Below are 20,787 nucleotides of genomic sequence, written 5' to 3' on the forward strand. Positions count from 1 at the left end.
ATTGATGCAGTGAGACTAGTGTATAGTAGGGATAATCCTGGATTCATATTCTTACAGTTGGGGGAAGGGGTTCCAACATGACAAATTACGGCAAGCTGTTGGTCAAAGCAGGAGGTTCCTGACCCTGTAGCTGGTGTTAAGCCAGGCTGGATGGTGTCCAGGAAAGCAAGGTTAAATCCCTGGGTTTTATTAATGACAGCATGGGGATTCATCCACCCATCATCCAGTAGAGGGGTCATTCCTTGATTCATTGGTAGTATTTGCCATAGCAACAGCATTGAGGTCATGAAAATACTGTAAGTTCAGTTTTAGAATTCCAGTCATTCCCACTCTCATCTCCTCCTACCATGAATACATGTGAATTAAACTTGAACAATTACAAGATAGTATTCATCATGAAACATTATGCAATTTAAATAAATGGGTGACTGTTTCTGACCTAAGTGGGGTGATATTTTCACAACAATACTTGTTTACTCTGTCTTCCCACTCAAATAACTCATGCTGTTAACTTTTCTCTGAGGTGTGAGAAAGGGAAAAACAGTCCTATCAATATAAGGTTTTCCTGCTGTCTGCTCTCCAACTGAGCTAAGTGCTCCAATTTACCCCCAGTTACGCTTCCAGATATCACTTGGGCAGCAGCACAGGGCACCTAATATGCCAACTGAGCCTTTCTCCGTGTTCTCTGTATATACAAACCTCGGCTCTTTCTCTACACCTGACCTTTATCTGGCTTGGCAACTATGTAAAACTTGTAAAACCAAATTTCTGGACTTGATTTTATAGACATTGTGCCTTAACCGTTGATTAATAATAAGATATGATGAATATTGATTCCTTTTCATATGTACATTTTGAAAGGAATCGTCTCATGTTCATCACATTTGACTAGAGGTCTTAATCATTCAAATTAACCATTAACCAAAATTGTGAACAATGAACAGAATATGTTAAATTAACCAGGGGTGATAGCGGTGTCAGAGCGGTGTGGCTGAGTGGTGAGGGAGTCGGGCCAGTAATCAGAAGGTTACTGGATCGATTCCCCTCCATGCAAAATGATGTAGTGTCCTTGGGCACAAGGCACTTCACCTTACTTGCCTCGGGGGGGAATGTCCCTGTACTTACTGTAAATTGCTCTGGATAAGAGCATCTGCTAAATGTAACCACTAGAATCTTCCATTTATTGTTACTAATAAATAAACAATAGGTGTCCTACCATGAAATTTACAATGACCATTGTCATAAATTGCTAATTTCCTCTTTGTAGCCATGTGCTACTAAGAACTCTCATTGTTCATTTGTATTCATGGAGAGTGGTTCCCCCTGTCCCCTCTTCCTGTTAGAAAGGTCACTGAGAAAATGAAACCTTTCAGGTGGGGCTGAATGGAGACCGGGAGAGAAGCCAGGTAAACTATACAGCCATCGTACCTTTTTGACCAAAGAAGAGAGCATGCCACAGATCCAAGAGAACAAGATGGTGGTGTTCGGTTTGAAAACCTCCTGTGCTGGCAAATTCTGTGCTCTCTCTTCTACTGAACCTCATCTCCCACAGGGTACCGGGTTTTCAAACACTCACTTCACTGTAATTACATAATATATTTAACTGCAGACCTCTGAAGTACTGTAAGTCATTTCCTTTGGAAATGTTCATTCAACATTTTATTCCAGGTTTCTCCCTACCAAATATAATATTAGAGTCATGCACCCATGCTATATCAGCAGTGAAATAAATCATTTCTAACATTTTAAATGCCTCAGATTTTGCAGGTTTTAAATTTTAGATGTGGGATCCCAGTGGTTGCATTATTTTCAATCATTATCGACACCTAAACACGGATCCTATGATCCATTTTATGGATCGTACACATTTAAATATTTGATACATCTCAATATTAGCAGTTCCCATTTGCAGAAGCAACAACACATTTTAATTATATATTCAGACAATTCAATTGGACTTTTTTCCTATCTGAGAGGAAACATATTGTAAGCTTTCTTTGATCTGCATCACAGCATGAATACATTAATGTGTTCATATTCTTTCATTTTAGACCTGCTGAATGCTGTCGGTCATGTAAGGAAACTACAATGAAAGGCCCCCTCACACAGGTCCTCGTTTTTTGAGTTTGCATCACCTCATCTTCACAGCTGCAGAGACACCGATTGCTGTTTCACCCTTTCAATCTCAGTGTTAACAATTATCAGGCAGGACTCAGAGAGTGAAGAATGTGCTTCTACAACGTCATCATTCATCACCACTGTTAATCACTCAGTCTCCCACACTTGAAGCTAAAGCATAAAAATATTTGCTCAAAGGGTGATATTCTGGGATGTAAAAACCTAATGCAGGTCAAACACTAACAATAAGCTATTAGTTTTCACCAAGGTCCAACCATTACATCAATCATGTAAGGTGTTCATGACCTGTTCCCTCACCAAATCAAATCATTGCTGATCATATGTAACCATGGATCACAGTTCTCTTGAAAATACATAACAAACTGCAGCTGTAGAAGACCCAATGCAACTGACACCTGTGACTGAAAGTATGTTTCATTATTCTGGCCCTGCTAACTTTCCCTCCATTCATTATTAAAACACATAAATAATTGTACAGAAGGAAAAACATATTTCATGATGAATAATTCCAGTTAAGCTCTAAGACAGCTGTGTACAATATTCATGCTGCATAAGAATGTCTTCTACCTCCTCCCCAGTGAAATTGTCATCTCATGGTGAATGAATATGTCTGCATTGCTACTGTAAACCTGAAGGAAAAATGGCAATGCCAATGTTGACACTTGAGACCACACAGTCTTCTAACTGCTATCAGAGCAGATGGGAGAGAGAGTGTCAGTGTTGAATCACAGTATCGCTCCAATGTCGTTACGAAACAGTAGGAGTAGCTGAAAGACGAGGAAAAACTATTGTTCCACTATTTATGAGAAGATATAAGACCTAACTTCTTTGCAGAACAGAAAAGAAAATGTAAAAAATATAATATAAAGATATAAAGAGAATGGATATGCACATCCATTTCCACAAATCGGTAATAGGCCAGGATATGGCTCCTGTAGAACATTGTTAATGAGTCAATGTTGCTCCAGTGGGAGAATAAAAACATCTTTGTGTCACCTCGACAAACAACAGAGCCCTGTGTTGTGCTTCCTCAGTGAATATTGATGCCGTGCTTTGGAGAAAAAGGTCAAAGGCCTATGTGGGGGGCCTATTAAGTGGTTTTATCAAATGACCTGATAGATTTATTTAACACGGACGCTGCATATGTTGTCTTGATATTAGTTTAATCTCTCAGCGGGCAGCCAAAGTGATTGGCCATGTTTGTTTTGTTAAAGATGAGCATGTTTTTCGACACTACTAATTGGAATATTTATAAGATCAGTCTCACCGAAAATACAACGATCATGTTTACTATTCCATAAACTCAATGTTTCTCAATGCTTGTGTGTGATAAAATGATGCATTGCAACCTTCGTGCATATTCTTGTTAGTTTAATGAATGTTAATGTTTATAATGATACTATGTTTATAATGATGTTACATGTGTTTGCTTTATTAAGAGAACAATCTGGTGTTTGAAATTGAAACATTTACCCTTTTGTGTGTTTCTTATAGAAATCAGTTTCTTGACCACTAATCAACTAGTCAAAAAACTTCGATCATTGTCTAGTATTTTGCAGAAGTAATAACATTATGTGCATTAAAACACAACTGTTCTGCTTGAGTTATATCATGTTCTCCCCTTATAAAGACCTTCATTGCCAACTCTCTCCCTTTAACTTGTCAGTCTATTTAGAATTCAAAACCCTAATTAACATGCCTAAAGACATCATTAATTAGCTCAAAACATTTTTTCATCCCAGGAAAACAACCACCTGAAACCATTTTGAATTATTTATGAGTTGTGTTAAAATGGCTCATTCTGCAATCATTTGTATAAATTATGAAGACGAAAAGGAAGATCAGAGCAAACTGTGATTAGTTACTGTAGGAAACAGACCAAGGTAGAGACTGCCTAGTTAAACACTCAAAAGGCATGACCTGACATTAACGTAGAAAAAACATATTTGCTGCTTAGATAGGAAGCATTATGTTAATCTGTAAATCTAGGCAACGAAGGGATAATGGTCCAAAGATCTGTTGCTATTCTTTATTAAGGTCTGTTAAGAAATGTTTAGAAACCCATTCACGTTTATTGCAAACCTAGCCTATAAACATGGATCGATAGAAGGCTGACGTGACCTTTTCCAGCTGTTATGGAAATGTTTAAGGAGAGCAGCATACTGTGATTTAACATTTACGTCAATGTGCTGCTTATTGATTGTAGGTCTTTACAATGAAACATCAGCCAATACTGGTTCTTTGTAATGGAAATCACAGTGTCTATTTGTTTCTGTTTGGCTAAGTTTGCTCGTTGTTCTAGTTCTGTTAACCACCATTAATTACTGCACGACTAAATATACAGTAGACAAAATACAATTAATGAAACTATCAATGGACAGTCCAGTACAGGTTGACAACATAAACTTCTCTCCATCCATTTGTCTCCCATGACTGAATATTCACTTGAAGCCATGACCAGTCATTATCAGGCTTCCACAGAGCATAATGACCATTCATTATCAGACAGGCTGTTTTTAAATCCAAACTTAAAACACTATATGCACTAGCATTTCCCACTACCTCTTGAGATGTATTGTTACTTATTTTACTGTTATTGACTGTTTGTATTTTGTTTTTACAACGGATTTTAAGGTGTCTTTTTTGTGCTTTTGTTTGGGACCTAGGTCAGCCTTACTGTGTTAGAGTGTGCTTCATAAATAAAATGTACTTACTTACTTACTTACATTTTTTGTTTGCCAGTGAAAATTCTTCTAGGAGACAGGGGAGACCATCTCATGACTCATACTCATTCTGATAGTGTGGTGGTGCGTTGTGTTATGAACTGCATACTATGAAACAAGAAGTCCGGGTGATTTAGTATGTTCAGCAATGTTGGGTCAGCTAAGGGCGTACCATACTTAGATCCATGGTAAATTGTAAGGTAGAAAGGAGGGGTGGGGCTCAGGAGGTGATTGTGATGGTGTGCCTTGAGGACGAGTCTGCCCTCAAGTCATGGAGGCCCCTCTGCAAATATTGATTCAAAGTAAAGACGATAAGCCTGTCTGACTTTTGAATCACTTTTCATTTTTAATTGTACCTTGGAGCACAAACTCAATGGCTCTGATCTTGCCTCTGGTGAGCAGCATAGAATAGACTGTTACTCTGGGTTTAAGAGGAAACAAAAGTTTTAAACATTACGGAACTAATGCTAAATAATGTGTTCCTTCGTCTGCCAGAATGACCTAGATTACTGATGGTTTAGACGAGGATGTTAAAACATAAATATATTTTGATAACATGAAAAACCCACTTTGTGCTTCCACGTAACACTGACTTGAGCTGCAACTGTGATGACTGGAAGAGAAAGGTAATTACATCTAATCACTTAAGCTCTCAACAGAAAGTACTGAACAATAAATACAGGTACTGTAGGTGTTTTAAACTAAACAAATAAAAAATAAACACAACAGGAATGACCTAATATTGTAGAGTTAATTGCTTGTTACCTATTACTTGATGGTACTGTTTATCCATGTTACTTTTCACAAATCAGACAGCTAATTACCAGTTTACCAAAGGGATTTTGTGCAACAACTCTTCAAAGATCATAGGAAACAAAGTCCCACTCTGTCATGGAGAATATTCCATAGATTCACTTACAGCATCATGCAATTTTAATGAGCCTTGTCCGTTCATTAGTTGTTTGTTAGAAGGTGGACAGATCCTTTTCATCATCACGAACATTACTGTGCTGCATGGAACGCTGAGATCTAATAATACAAGAGATAATTGATCTTTGTAAGGAAGCCTCTTGTCTAAGAATGAAGTTTGTCTTTGACTGTACTTCAGAATGGGCCAATTATATTTGGACAAAGGTTGCTGTTAACAACAACAAAACATTGAGTGGTTATGATCTATTCTCCAGAGTTGAGTTGTTTATGGCTTTTTGTTCCTTGCCAAGTTATTGTAGTGTAGGACATGGGTTGATTGACAGTTATTGACAATGCAATTATGCAAGTATGATCCAAACAGACTTTCATTCGGTCAAGTGTGCTGTGATACTGAACCATCCAATGAGGGCCAGCAAGGTGTGGCATGTCACACAGAGCAAAGGAGTTCTCTGTTGCATTATCTGATCATCTTGAAATTCAGCACTTTGTTCAATAATTAGAGAGCACCTCTTCAGCTATTTTGTATTCTCACATGTTTTAGGTTCTGAATATTTCAGTGCCTCTTAAAGTATAACGCAGGAGTGCATTTAACCACGACTATATTTGCATATTCATGATACCCTTGTGAATTATATAGTGTGCCAAGCAACACTGAGAATTGGGCATAAAATGTGTTGGAGTTTTCAATTCCCATACCCCCCATATCACATTGGATTATAATTCAGTTATGCTAGAAAACATTGTGGCATGTTTCTTTTCAAATATGGGCAAAGTATTGCCAAAAGCTGTTGAGGAGGAACTTAATCTGCATTAACCAATAAAAACTGTTTAGCAAGACCAGTGAGTTACACTTTATCTTATGCTGACATGAGCTACAATAAAACAACATTGCAATACTTGAACACTGCATTAGGGGACTCTGGAGTTAGGTGGATGTAGCAACTTCACATTTGAACAAGGTGTCAATATTAACATCCCCCTTCCTTGTTCCATAAAAGACGCTAGGATGTACAGTAATTCAAAACAAGTAACTGCCATACTGTTTCCAGAGACAATGGCAGAGCTATTAATGTCAATTTATGATAGTGTAAAATGCTTCTCTGAAGAATAGTTATGAGAATCGATAGTGCCGACAGTTCATATAGCCTACACACACAATAGACAGTTCAGGACACAATCTAGAATTCTACACTTTTATACCAACATACTTCGAAAAAACGTCAGCATAAATAGTCTTGAACTTTTTTCAGCTGAAATCCTTTTGAATTAAAATTAAACAATTGCTGTCCATCTGGAAAAGATTAAGATGTTCACTTTTTTCTTGATTATTGCACATGTTGTCTTAAACACCCATGAATTATGAATAAATGTATGATAAATTATTCATACAGTAGCTGGCGTTGCTAATGTGAGCTAAGTGACCTTCCTGCCTAACCATCAAACACTGTGACATTGCATGCCATGCAACTTCAAATAAGCAATGATTTCAACATGCAACATGTTTCGAAAAACATTAACAACACCATCATAAAATGTCTGTCACATCAGCTGTACTTCCTGTATTTTGCTAGAGTTCTAAAATGTGATTAACATTTCTTACAAAATGGGTTCTAATAGATGTACAAGTAAACAGTCTTTGGGCAATTAGCAATAAATGATCTTCAAAGAGCTACACCTCTGTCGACGTGTCCCCTGTTTCTCCTCTCTTTTATCGCTGTTCCTGAAATATTTCAAAGGCACGAGTAACCTAGGAAAACTGAATGGCTTCTTTACCAGCTGGGATATACAGTAGCCTATATTTGCATATGATTACTCTACCAACCTCCATAATTAGGCCTACTGATTTGAATGTTCTGTTATGTTATCGTAAAACAAAGCCATGTTATAAAATATAAATTTTGGCCAGGGTTTTGCTTTAAGATTACACCAACATAAGATGCACTGTAGGTTTCGCAAATGTTGCCAGCGTCAACAAAAAAAAGCTGTTTACAGTCTCATGAAGACCTGCAGTTTATGTCCTTATGGAAATTGAAAAGGAGGACTCACATGAAACACTGAGCTCAGTCGTCTCTCTGGTGGAGTTCATGAGTCATGAACCCCGTGCTGACTTCGCATGGTAAGATATTGATCCAGGAAGGGATCATCTTTTGGCCACGATCTCTCCTCCTCATAAGCAAGAGATTAATTGCTCAGCTGGTAGCATCTTTTCAGTTCCGTCGCTGGCGTGGTTCGAAGTTAACATACAGTCACGTGATCTCTAGCTCTGCCTGAGGTGAACTTAATGGGGAGTCAGGTGGCTGAGTGGTTAGGGAATCGGGCTCAATAGGTTGCCGGTTCGATTCCGGCCGTCAATATGACGTGTCCTGTACTTACTGTAAGTCGCTTTGCATAAGAGCGTCTGCTAAATGACTTAATGCTTAAAAAAACTACTAAAAGTATACAAAAAATACTAAATGTAATGTATCCTCCTGCCGATGTGGCCCGTGAACCTCGCTCGCTCAGGCATTGAAGTAGGTGTGGGATAAACGGCACACCTACTTTGTTAGGTTCATTACATAAACATGTTTGAGATTTACTACGACATTGTTTACGGTATATCAGCTCGGCTGGGCTAGGCTTATCCTTCACCTCCTTGTTAGTGTTAAACAAGGTGTGTGACCCGTCTGCGAAACATTATCTCTACAAAGATGACTAAAGTTGTTTTGTGCTATTGACCTGACTGAAACCTCCCCCACTTCTTCACAAGAGCATTATTTCTCCAGTTTATTTTCCCCCTGCCTGCAGTTGGTGTAGACCAGACGCTTACAATATTTGAGAAGTGATCACTTCTCAAAAAGCTTGTCACAGCTCTTTCTTCAAGAAATGCGCTCACATTGGTCGCCTGTCCAGGTAATAATACATGTTACACTGGAAAGACTAGGTTATTATCAATCTGATACGTGATCAAAAAGAAAAGACAAAATAATTACGGTTGATAATCAAATGCCCGTACCATAACTCAGTAACCCAGTAACTAGTTGTTATTGTTCTACAACATTTTCATCCAAATACCCTTCAGTTTATTTATAAATCATGATTAAAAATGCTTCTGCAGCTTTGTCCTTTTTTTCTACATTTAACTTTCAAAGTTGCCACAATTTAATTGTTTCAAGTTTTACTGTATGATTAGATGGTCTCTAATTAATTTAATATACCAGCTAGGTAAACACCATTCCAACTTTACATGGGTGCATTAAGTAATTAAATCAGTGGGGTAATTTCTTACTGGCAGGTAGACTACATATTATATAGGGGTTTAAAGTAACAATAGGTTAGGCTACTTACAGACTTTAACATAAAGTAGCCTATGGGCCTATTGATTGATCTTGATTACCCAAACCACAGCGCAGTGTTTTATAATTACACTAGCAAAATAAAACCATATTATGTTACATGAACATGACATACAGTTCTTTATAATATAGTCCATATCCTCAAATAGTAGCATTGCCTTTGGCAATTTATTATGGTAGTGAAATGCAGTGAACCGATGACGGCGCGCGTGTCTTGATAAAGTACACAGGCTACTCCACTCCGTGTTTTGCCTGGCTCTCTCACTTGGTGACTACGATGTCTTCACAGAATTTCTGGTTTCCTCCCGTTGACAGAAATACAGAGGTCCTGTGTGCATGAGAGAAGTTGTATGAACTAGGAGCACAAGGTGCCGTTTCTTATTACGGATTTAGCAGGCTGTTGGACTCTATGCGCTCTTGTTCTACCGGAAAGGATAAGATAGGCTTTTGCTATGAGGTGGATGTACTTAAAGTGAAGTGTGATTTTTGGTTGATGAACATTTGACATTCTGCAGCGGAATAAAGTAGATACAACGGATCGCCATAGACTCCTTTTTGTCGCGGATTGATCAACCGTTTGGATTAGCCAACAGACAGGCTACCATTCCTCGCAAAATTCGTTCACCGGGATATATTACTGATGTGTGCGATGTGGGGGGTGCAAGTGGTCTTTTGCACCTTCTCCGTGCTGTCCTTTTCATTTGGAGGTGATAGCAAAGCACGGAGCTGCAGTGAGGTTAGACAAGCATACACCGCGAAAGGGTTCAGTCTTGTCAATGTTCCCCACCAAGAAATATCAGGTGAGTTAGGAATCTGTTCTGCCTGGTTTCTTTAATTGTGGATGTTCTAAGCTCTTTCTTGCCCACACCACAAATAAATGTCCCTGTTTTCTCGTGAGGTTTCTCCAGTTCACCTGTAGATGTTGAACAAAGTTCAATAATACATTTATTCAGTCGTTTTCCTAGTCATTAAGTGTTCTAAAATGTTACTTTGATTTGTGTGTTTTGTCATGACAGCAATACAGAGAGCAACACATGACAATTTTTCAAAACTTACCAATAATTGATTTAGAAACTACACATTCCGTCAACAAGTTGCATTGGTATCCTCAGAAAGCTATTAAAATTTAAATTAAATGTAAATTATTAATTTGACTAGATTGATAAATAGGGACATTTGAAGCATTGCTTTATCCCCAGGATACTATCATAGGCTACCATGTTTCACATCTCATTGAGAAAACCATAAGGTGGGTAGTGTTTTATTGCACAGATGATGTAGTGGTCTAGTTTCAGACTAAATGTATGGCACAACTTGTTGCTTCCTTGAACGTGTGTCATAATTCAAGACAGTAAGTCCAAGGCAACAATTGCGTGTCTGCAGTTAAATGTCACTTTAAGCTTATTTGAGAAACAAAAATACATGTAGAACGAAATGTTCAAACAACAATTTGTTTAAAAAATAAATAAAACATTGCACTATAGTACAAAGAGAAAACAAGGAACACAACAATTGGGACCATACATAAGTTAGTTATATGTAAGCAAGTTCCTTTCCAGTAGGTATACCTGTTGCTTTTATCAAAAGGAGTAGAGTGCAACTGGTGTTTCTTCAGAAGTGTCACAAACCATGTTAAATTTTCCAGAGACAAGCTTTACCAGTAGGGGGCTCTACGCACTAAGTCCATTTCCAATGGATTTTGTATGGATTTTTCAAAAACTGCTCAAGGCTGTTAAAAGCTTAGTTTTAATTCACGCTCTCACGCACAGCATAGATAAGGGTTCTATTATCTGTTGTATGGTAGTAATCACATTTATGGTGAACCCAGGAAAGCAGATTAGCCTGAGCGTCTGTTTTTGATGGGGGAGAGTAGTAATATGAGAGGCTACTGATAATCCTTCCATATTGCACCTCACCAAACTAACACTTTTAAATTCAGTTAATACTGCATTACATTATGTCTCTTGGGCCATCTAATGTAGCCGATATATTTATATTTCTGTTCATGTATTCGATCAGTGTCTTTCCTGAATTTCTGGTCTGGATGTCAGTACATGCCTTTGCATAGTCACACTGGAGGAAGTACAATGTTACTAACCGTTAGATGCATTATAACATGCCATCCTCTCCTCCAAAGTCCAAAGAAGTCCATAACAGGAATGCCTATATTTAGGCCAATAATAGTGTAGGCTCTTTGAAACCATGCTTCCATGACGGCTCATTTTTTAATAGTTTCAGAACGGTATACCAAAATGTCACTCTACACAAACATAACCTTGATCTAATGATATACATCTAGGTGGGGTTCAGTACCAGTTGGGTCTGGCCAAGAATGTGCTCCAACTCATCTAAAACCATTGTGGCATGATTCCCAGTGTGTCTGACTCAGTAAAGTGCTCCCCACTTCGCCTCCAGTCTCCCTGTTGTAGTGGCAGGTGCTGCAGTGTATCTGGCAGGAGCAATGAGAAGGCCCGCTGTTTAATAAGAGGTCCAGCTGCTGGTAGGCTCAGCAGATCAGCTGATTGAAAGCCACAGATCTGTTGTCTCTCCGGCCGCCTCCCATCTAATCACCTAGGGTAATGAAAAACCGCGGCCAGCATAGACCTAAATGTCAGAGCTGTATGAAAACACTTTGATCACAACTAAGGTGTGTGTGTGTGTGTGTGTTTGCATGCATGTTGGTCAGGCCAATTTTTCTATACAGCCATGCTATTAACACGTATTACCACATGTATTCATTACTTTGACAGACCTTTGGAGTATGAACCATTACTAGGTCAGTGAATGGAATTGATTGTTTTGTTCAGTGTGGGCATGTCTTAGAATCTCAGAAAATCTGTTATGACAAAGACTGGATCCATCCAATGATACATTCAATGTTGATTCAGTATTCTCTGCCTCATTTTTGATATTTTACCAAAAAGGAAAAGGGTCGGCACATTTTCCGAGGCTTGTATTGCAACCTGAGTTTCTGATATCTTCTGCAATGTTCCACCACTGTGCTATTGACTGACACAGTTATTCATACCAAGCTCAAAGTAGCCTTCCTCAATATTGTTTTCTGAAAGCCTTACACTTTAACTTGTTGGCATGTTCGACAGCTTTTGCCAAGTTACCGGTGGTGGATATTGAGTAGCAAGGCATAGACCACATGCTTGTTTGTGGCTATTGTAAAGCTGGATGACAAGTGTCGGACATCTGCTCTAACTAATAGTCAAGATTCTTGGATTGACCATGGCTATTTACGACGTAGAAACAAAATCATCTTTGAATAGCTCTTCCGAGAGCAATTCTTTTGTCAAATCAAAATTCTGGCTTTGATTCTCGTAGCCTATATCACCCCGGCATGTTTAGAACATGTTTACGAACGTCTCACAGTTTGAACTTTGCTTTTGCTGAATGTGAAAAGGTGATCAAATCAAACCCTTGTTAGAATTCATGCAAAGCCTTCCTCATTGTGTAATTGGATTTTTATTGTCTCCAAATAACCTTTGCATAAATACACCGGAGACTAGCTATAGCCCTCAGGAGATGGGATTGAGAAAGCACTCAATTATAGCTCATTATTAGAAAAGGCAACACATGGAGCGCGTCATACAGAATTACAGAACAAATACATCACGTCATATCTGAACTTCTCTGAATACTCATCCCTTTGGCACATGCCAGAACATGTAAATGGGATAGTTCTGGCCAAAACATGGTTGAGGGCATTCAATCTGCAGAAGTATATAGCAGGAAAGCCTCAATTTGCATAAGGTAATTATTTACAGAATGCCTGCTCTGGCCAGATCATCTAGATGCTGGGGAGATTTTTTTGTTTGTGTAGGTTTTGGAGAGTGGAGAAAAACATTTAATCAAATTTGAATTTAAGCCAAATGTAGCTGTAATGTGTTTTCCCTCCCAATCGAAAGCCCTTATCGGTCTTGTTTAGTTGAGTGGTTTGTGCTCTTGTCGAGCTGAAAAGGTCTTTTTTAGCTCCTTTTGAATTGTAGTACTCCTAAAATACTCAAATATTTTTTTTAAATGCTTGTGTTCCCTTTGTTTCTTTAAGGTTAGTGATTGTGAGAGAGTGAACGAATGGGTTTCATATTTGGCATAGTCTCTGTATGACACAGTATTCCCAAATGAAACGTTGGTTGAAAACTAAAAGTTTAATTCACTGCAGACAAAGAATATAATGTTTTTTTTCTTCTTTTTTCTTTCCAGACAGCTAGACTTAAAATCCCTCAATGAAATATAGTTTTTTTCTTGGCCACAGTAAAACAGTCTTATAAACTAATAACCCAGTTTATAGTTACATTAACTACACCCTGAAGGAATGGCGGGTAGACTTCAGTCAATGAAAAAGAAAGAGGGCTTTTTGTGGTGGTAGGGTTGGTGCTTGGCACATTGTCATCATATCTATTCTTCTCGAGGGAATTTGAAACGACTTCTTGGGCAGTAAAGGCCAGATTCCACTTTTTTTTTGTCACACACAAAGATAACTGAAGCTGATATTTAGAGACCAGATTGAGTCAGTGGTTAGTTATAGTGTCATCTTAATTGATAAAGAGAGCTGCTTTGCCTAAAGTGCCTAGAAATTTTGTAACTGGCACCAGCAACTAGCAAAGAGAGCAGACACTCTGGTGGTTTGAGCCTCGGGTGAAACCACGCTCCCTTGTATTTTTAAGAGGGCCTGGCTAGACTGTCAGCGTTCTAAGGGGAGCTAAGGGGGCAGAAATATGTGGCGAGTTTGAAATAGAGCTTGGACTGTCTGCATACAGACCTGCCGGGTCGGCTGACAGCTCAGCTAAAATAGACCAGGCCTCCTCAAGCTCCTCTGCTCTTGTGCCCATGCAGTCAAAGCAACTGTCAACCAGTTCATTACACTCCAGTCAGCCCACAGCAAGGTTTGCCCTTGAGGCACACCCCTGTGTGTGCGTGTGTGAGTGTGTCTGTGCACGCGCATGGACGGTGTCTATGTGGCCGCATGTCTGTGTGTGTAAATCATTCACATCACCCGCAGTGAAGTGATGCATGATGGGACAGGCTGTGGTTCTGGTGTGCCACAACTTAAGTCTGGCTCTCTTAAAGCATCTACTTTAGCCCTTTAAGGCCGGCCTGTTTACTCCTCCTGACTGTACTTAAGATGGGCACCAGGGGAGGTTTCAAGGAGGGATTCCGCTCCCATAGCGCCACTGCAATAGGACCCCCAGAGGAATTGTGTTTTATTTTATTTATCTGTACTTCAACATCACAGTCTCTCCATGTGTTCTTAGTGTATACTGAGGTCTACTGATTTATAAAGGCATATTACTAACTTTAAAGTTGACTTGAGCAGGATGATGGTGATGGGTACAGCTTAGTGGTAATAACATTTGACTGCAGATCAAGAGGGTATAGGTACAAATTCTACCCTGTATGTCACTTTGAATACAAGTGTCTGCTTACTGAAAACATTCTTATGTTTTGAAATTGTAGCCGGCAGCAATTTAAAGAGGGTTTTCTCAAGTGATGAAAATGATCTTATTGAATCTGAATGCTAAAGTGTGCTAGATCAAATACTGATAAACCTTAAGATCTCCCCCAAATACACTCAGATGTGGGGCATCCACATTGAGTCACTCAGTACACACATGAAAGACCAAATATTTTGCAGCATTTTATCTCACATGGATGTCTGAAACCCTCGTTTTTTTTCAGAGCTGATCTTTTCAAAGCGTAATTGCATGATTTGCCAAACAGACACAAAGTACCCCCTTCATTTATTTTCAGAAAGAACTATTACAAATAGATCTCTAGTTGTTGAAAGTGTAGTGGTCCCCATGTAGGACTAAAATGGAAAGTTTCATCAATGAGAATGTCAGTTATACTAAATCATTTTACCACTGTATTGGGATTCATTTATCTTTTAAATAAGAGTTCCTTAAAAGTGTCACTTTTAAGTGACACTTATTTTTCTATCTTTTGTCCGCCTGCTTTTTGCACAGTCAGATGTGATAGATTAAAGTGTATGGGAGGGTTGCTATTGAGAACCTGTCAAACCTCTGTAAGCATTCATGTGTGAGCTGCATACGTTGTGTAGCTTCCTCAATCCTCTCCACAGCTCCATATAGGGTTGTTAAAGAGAGTGGGAAAAGACCCTGGGCTGGCTTATGGGTGACTGCCACAGCACACTTTCAGTTTTCAATCAGCTGCCGGTCTACATCAGTAATGGAAGGAGGATTAAGGATCTCCACCGTTTCTCATAGCAGGAAGAAATTTATGTGAACGATGTGAATGTGAGTTAAGGGATCAGTTGGGAAAGAAAGCGGTCTGGGGGTGGGGGTGGGGGGGTGGGGAGAGTTGTGAGAAATGAAAAACCAGCAAGGAGAGAGAGGAGGGAGGATGGAAAATAGAGATGAATTGTAAAAGGTTAGAAAATAAGAAAGCGTGTGTAAGAGAGAGATTGAGAGAGAGATGGAGTACAGAGGACACGCCACTGGAGTGCTGAAATCAAAAGGGTCTGTGTGGGAGCGGAGTGTGGGGTCAGCGTGTGAGAGAGAGGGCTCCATGGTGGGAGCAGCGAGCAGGGGAGAAGGCAACGTGTAATCCATCTGAACTGGAAGGGATTAAGACCATGACTCACTGTTTGTGTTGATGTGAGGGGGAGGGGGAGGGGGGAAGGTATCAGGAAAGGAGAAATCCTCTCCAATGTGCAACTTCTCACACTTGGTTTCATTCAGGGTCTTGAGGCTTAGAGACAACATGCACGCCAGGCTTGGTGGCAAGGAATGATCGCTGTTAGAAGTGTCAGTATGCTTAAGTAATGACCAGGTTTATCTCCGAGTTGAAACCAGATTTAAAACCCAGGGGGTAACATATGAAACTATTTCCATGCAGAAAATATGTACAACAGTAAACAGAAAGATACCATAACATGTAAGAAAGTAAAGTCTTTCCATTGTGCTTTTACAAAAAGCTTCTTCTTCCAGAAGTTCATGCCAAGAATTGCAGTAGGTATCAGGGCGTTGCTTGTCAGGTCTTGTTTGTGCTTGTCGTTTGTGTTTTGTCTGTTGATTGGGCCTGCAGTGACTATGCATATAAGAGCACCACTAAGGAAATGTTAGGTTGTTGATTGCTGTGGCCTTTCTCACCAGCCTACTGGGTCTGTTGCATCCTTTGAGGTACATCCTTCTATAGAGGTCCCAAGTTTCACACAAAAGACAAACTTGGAAACTTGTGAGCACTACCGTGTCGTGCTAACTCCCATATGGGAATGTCAAATCCAAGGTGTCAGTGACACAAATAAATCACACACAGGGGACTTTTTATTTTTGTTTTCCAAACACACAGATCTAACGGTTGAGGAGATTTGTTGGAAAGGCTTGTCATTGGGGATTCTTGAGTAAACACTTTTTTCAAGCACAAATAAACATGACATGTAAAAAATGCCATGTTAAATTTAACAGCCCTGTTGTGTCTTTGGATGCATTGAAGTGGAAAATGTTTTAAAATAGTGGATGAAGTTCATTTGTAAATCTGCAGTATTTCAGTGGGATGGGTTAAATATACTTCATAAAGAAGAAGAACATCAGGTATTGAAGCAGAAACCAATTGCATTGCAAAATGCAACATGCTGCATGATATTTCTCATGAAAAGACTACTGAAAATAAACACTTGCTTATCTATTGAATAAATAATAATGATAATAAATACTTAGATTGGAAATTAACATCCATCTCTCTGGCCTCTCTGGCACCATTGAGTAGACCCAAAGCAGAAAAATAATATACAGTACATCAATATAATTTAAATGTATGAAATGAGAGCTTACAGTAATACATTTTCATTACATTTATCTTTTTCTAAAAAAGAAATACTGAAAATTTACTGATTTTGTGTATTGCCATACTTTTCGATAACTTTAATGTAGGACTGAATGTTGGACTAAAACTGTAGTTATTTTTACGTTCGTTTTAATATTGCAACGTAATAAGTTCTTCATAAATAGTTTTCTCTTTTGACAACCCTTTGCTTTTATTCCGTGACCAGCTAGTTAGGTCATATGGACGCAGACCACTTTATTTCCATCTGTGTTCTCATCTCAGGTGTCTGAAATCTGTCAGCGACTTCACTGAGTAGCTATCTGTTGGCTCGTTATTGCCTGTTATGTGCAGCATGCTATGTCACTATGATCCCCTTCCTGGAGGGGTCTGGGTAAAGTAGGGCACATTCAATCTCAGTCAAATTTCTTCTGTGTGTGAGTGCATGTGTGGGGGGTAGAGCTATATGTATGCGTGGAACCGTGTGTGTGTGCGTGTGTGAGCCTTGTGAGTAGAGTAGGAGAGAGCTGTATCTGGCTGGTGTGTGCAGGGCTTTTCCCTGTGGGGATGGAGTTGCCAGAAATGATACAGTCACAGACTTTCGACCATCTCTGTCCGTGCTGTTTCAGCTTAGTAACCTCCCAAACTCCCCTCATCTTAAAAAAAAAAAAAAATCATATTTTGCTAAATCTGAAAGTGGAAAAAAAATCAGGTTGACAAAAAATGTTCATACTATTTTCATTTGATCCTTCTGAACTGAATTGGAATATGCACCGAACCAGGGGTTTTCCTGTTTCAAAAGAAGTTGTGAATAAGTGGGGTGGTCAGGTCCCTGCCTGCAGCGCTACCTGGGGTTGCTCAGACCACCAGCTGTTACCTTTAGGACCGTGCCATGCACCAGTTAGCATTTAGCCATACAGAGAACTCAAAGCTTGTTCACACCCTGCTGTTGGTGTCTCCCTGCTCCCTTCTCTCCATACACTGCTGGGTCTGGAGCTTCTGAAAGCAGCTTGGCTGAACTACACTGTGAGGACACTGCCCAGTGTTTTGTCATTCAAACTATTTCTAAAGTTGTATTTTCTCCACACACCATGAGAGAGACAGAGGCATGGTAGGGTTAAATCCAGCCAGCATTGTAGTTCCCTTATAAAGCATCTCAACCAACAGTGTATATTGTCAAGCTACATGCAACAAAACAGTAACAGGAAGCAACTGTGCAGGCACCACACCTAGGGTTGAATGCCATCTTGCTTTTCAGTAATATTGAAGTCCTATTGAGGGGAAATATAACAGCTTTCACATGCAGTCCCAGGTACTCTGTGCCAGAGCCTAAATCCATCCATAATGGCCCTGTTTTAATGGAGTGTATGCATCATTGGAGACAGTGGCCGCAGGCTCGACTCAAGTGCTCGGCCAATAAGATGCCTTACCTTTGACATTTACCATAAGGGCTTTCAAACTGGCGGTGCAGAGTGCGACTTCTAATTAGTGTTGAGGGGATTAGACCAGAGAACTGTAAAAGTGCTCATAAGAGCGTTAATGCATATGAAATTGACTAAGAATTACCGCAATTGGAGGAGTTGCAGTGATATAGAGCACTTCCTGTGGTCCTCAAGACTGAGGTTTATGAAATACCTGGCGAGAGGCCATAACCTGTAATATTAGAGGGCTTTGGAGCTGTGGGTCATGCATTTAGCTGGCTTGAAAGCATATTTGTCCTCCTCCTGTGTGGATGCTGCTGAAGTTATGAATCAGATTGATGTCTGTGGTGCTGGTGTTGGACTGAGGGCACAGACTGCAGTCGAAACAGCCACAAGAGGATGTGGCAGGATTCATGTGGAAGGAAGGATCACTCATCACCTTCCTCATCATCATTACCACCATCTTCATCTTTGTTCACATCATTATTATTATCCCTCTGTAGCATGCTCTATGCATCAGTATTAAAAAAGATCATCAGACGTTATGGAGGTCTACTGGTCATGATATACTTTTGTATAAGGACTACTGGAGACTGGAACAGTCTAAAGGAAATGTATAACAGTACTGTGTTGAAACACACTGAAATCTATATTTGAAGTTTGGTTCTATAAGTGTTAAATCATGTAAGGAAAAGTGAACTGGTAATGGGGGAAAAAATGGTCCCCCCCCCCCCGCAGTGTGTCCTTAGTGAATGAAAACAACTTCATCCCAAACTAGCCTATCCCTTATCTCCTTGCCTCCCTCTACAACAGCGAGTGAACCATCCATTTATCCATCCATCACTGTCACACTCCCCGCCAACTCTGGAAGTTATTTGAAAGTTAGGAAATCTTTTATCGTCTTCCAAGTGTGGAAACATCTGGTAGGATTGGGTTGTGGGAATTATCCGTGTCATCTTGTTTGGACATATTCAATTTGGGTCTCAGGCCCCAATGGAGATGGTTGAAAGTGGGTGATTTGGGCACAGGGAGAAAAGTCCAGATGGTGTAGCTGAGCTGAGATCAATGGAGCTTGATGCGTTTCCCCCCATCTCACCCATGCAAACAGATGTGATTGAACACTGTTAATTGGAAATAGAACAGGCGTTGACTTGTCAAAATGACTTAGAACTTGTGTCTCAGATTCCTTCTCATGTGGTGTGTAACTATCAATTATTTTTGAAGTGTACCTGAACACATGCACTCCTTGAGCACTTGAAATCTTGCAGAAAATGAAACGTGTCTTTTTCCATAGAGTGTTGAAACTTGACTAACACACTTCGTTCACAGTCCACTGGATTCAGGTTCTCATGGCAGGCTCAGATTTCCTCCCTTAGACTATTAAAGACCAAGTCCCCATGTCATTCACCCACCTCTCATACCATCCTACTGTCTGGCCTTTATTCTGGGTCATGTCAGTAGGATGAAAGGTGTCACAGAACATACTGTAGATACAGAGCGCAGAGATCCCAGATTGTGACGGTGAGGGTGGGCTGACTTCCTGAAGTCAATACATCTCCGAGATAAAGGATTCATTCAGGGAGGGGCCATGCCCAAACCTGCTTCTCTGCTCTGCTGTCCAAGGTGCTGAAACTGGCTTCACTCAACCATTAAGTCCCAAAAAACAGGAAGAGACAGAGAAAGACAGGCAAACAGAGCAATTTTAAACAAAAAGAGACTGAGGTTCAACTAGGAAAAGGAGAAAGAGAGAGAGAGAGAGAGATGGAGGGGGGATCTACCACAGCGTTAAATCAATACTGGCTCTAGCGCAGGTCCACCCCTTCTCAAAGCGTGGTTAGAATGGAAATGAGATAATGGGGCTCTTGCCCTGGTGGAATCTACGGAGAGGCTGGGAGCATTGACCTGCTTCTGCAGCCTCTGTGTCTGTGTTGGGATGGTAATGAGACTCACTGCCCACTGTTCTCCATGCAGGACGTGGGTACAGGAGAGCGGAATGGAGAGAGAGAGACAGAGAGAGAGAGAGAGAGAGAGAGAGAGAGAGAGAGAGAGAGAGAGAGAGAGAGAGAAAGCGATAGAGAGAGGGACAGTGAGCTATGCGCACTGATGGCGGCATGGCGGCAGTGGGATCTGATGGTGGATCGATGATGGTGAGCGAGGGTGATTCATCCAGCAGGGAGCTTGCTGGTTATTGAGCGCGGCTCCACTGCGGTGTGAAAACAGCCGTCAGAAGACAGGGATCGGAGCTGATTAGTCATGGAATTAAGCTTGGCTTCTTCACTTGATCCTTCATCCTGACGAAGGACATTGCTTTCCTTTTCACCACCTGCCAACTGTGTATTGTTGTTTCAGGATTCTTCCATTCATTTGCTTTAGTACGTGTTATACATGCTATAGATGTAGGGAAATTCCTGGTCAGACAAATGTGATCTTATTTAGCCTATACTTACAGTATGG

At 40.1% G+C, this 20,787-nt stretch overlaps 1 protein-coding gene across 1 annotated transcript in view; it reads left to right on the top strand.

The window, feature by feature from the left end:
• The first annotated feature begins 9,437 nt into the window (after window positions 1–9,437).
• Window positions 9,438–20,787, top strand: part of LOC146260961 (glypican-6-like) — a 74,037-nt gene continuing 62,687 nt past the window's right edge. The window contains exon 1 of the mRNA XM_084668146.1: window positions 9,438–9,924. Coding sequence (XP_084524272.1) covers window positions 9,765–9,924 — 160 coding nt within the window. The 5' untranslated portion in view covers window positions 9,438–9,764. The remainder of the gene's footprint in view (window positions 9,925–20,787) is intronic.

This window comes from Hypomesus nipponensis, chromosome 12 (assembly GCF_054491055.1).
Source record: "Hypomesus nipponensis isolate SF chromosome 12, ASM5449105v1, whole genome shotgun sequence".
Lineage (NCBI taxonomy): Eukaryota > Metazoa > Chordata > Actinopteri > Osmeriformes > Osmeridae > Hypomesus > Hypomesus nipponensis.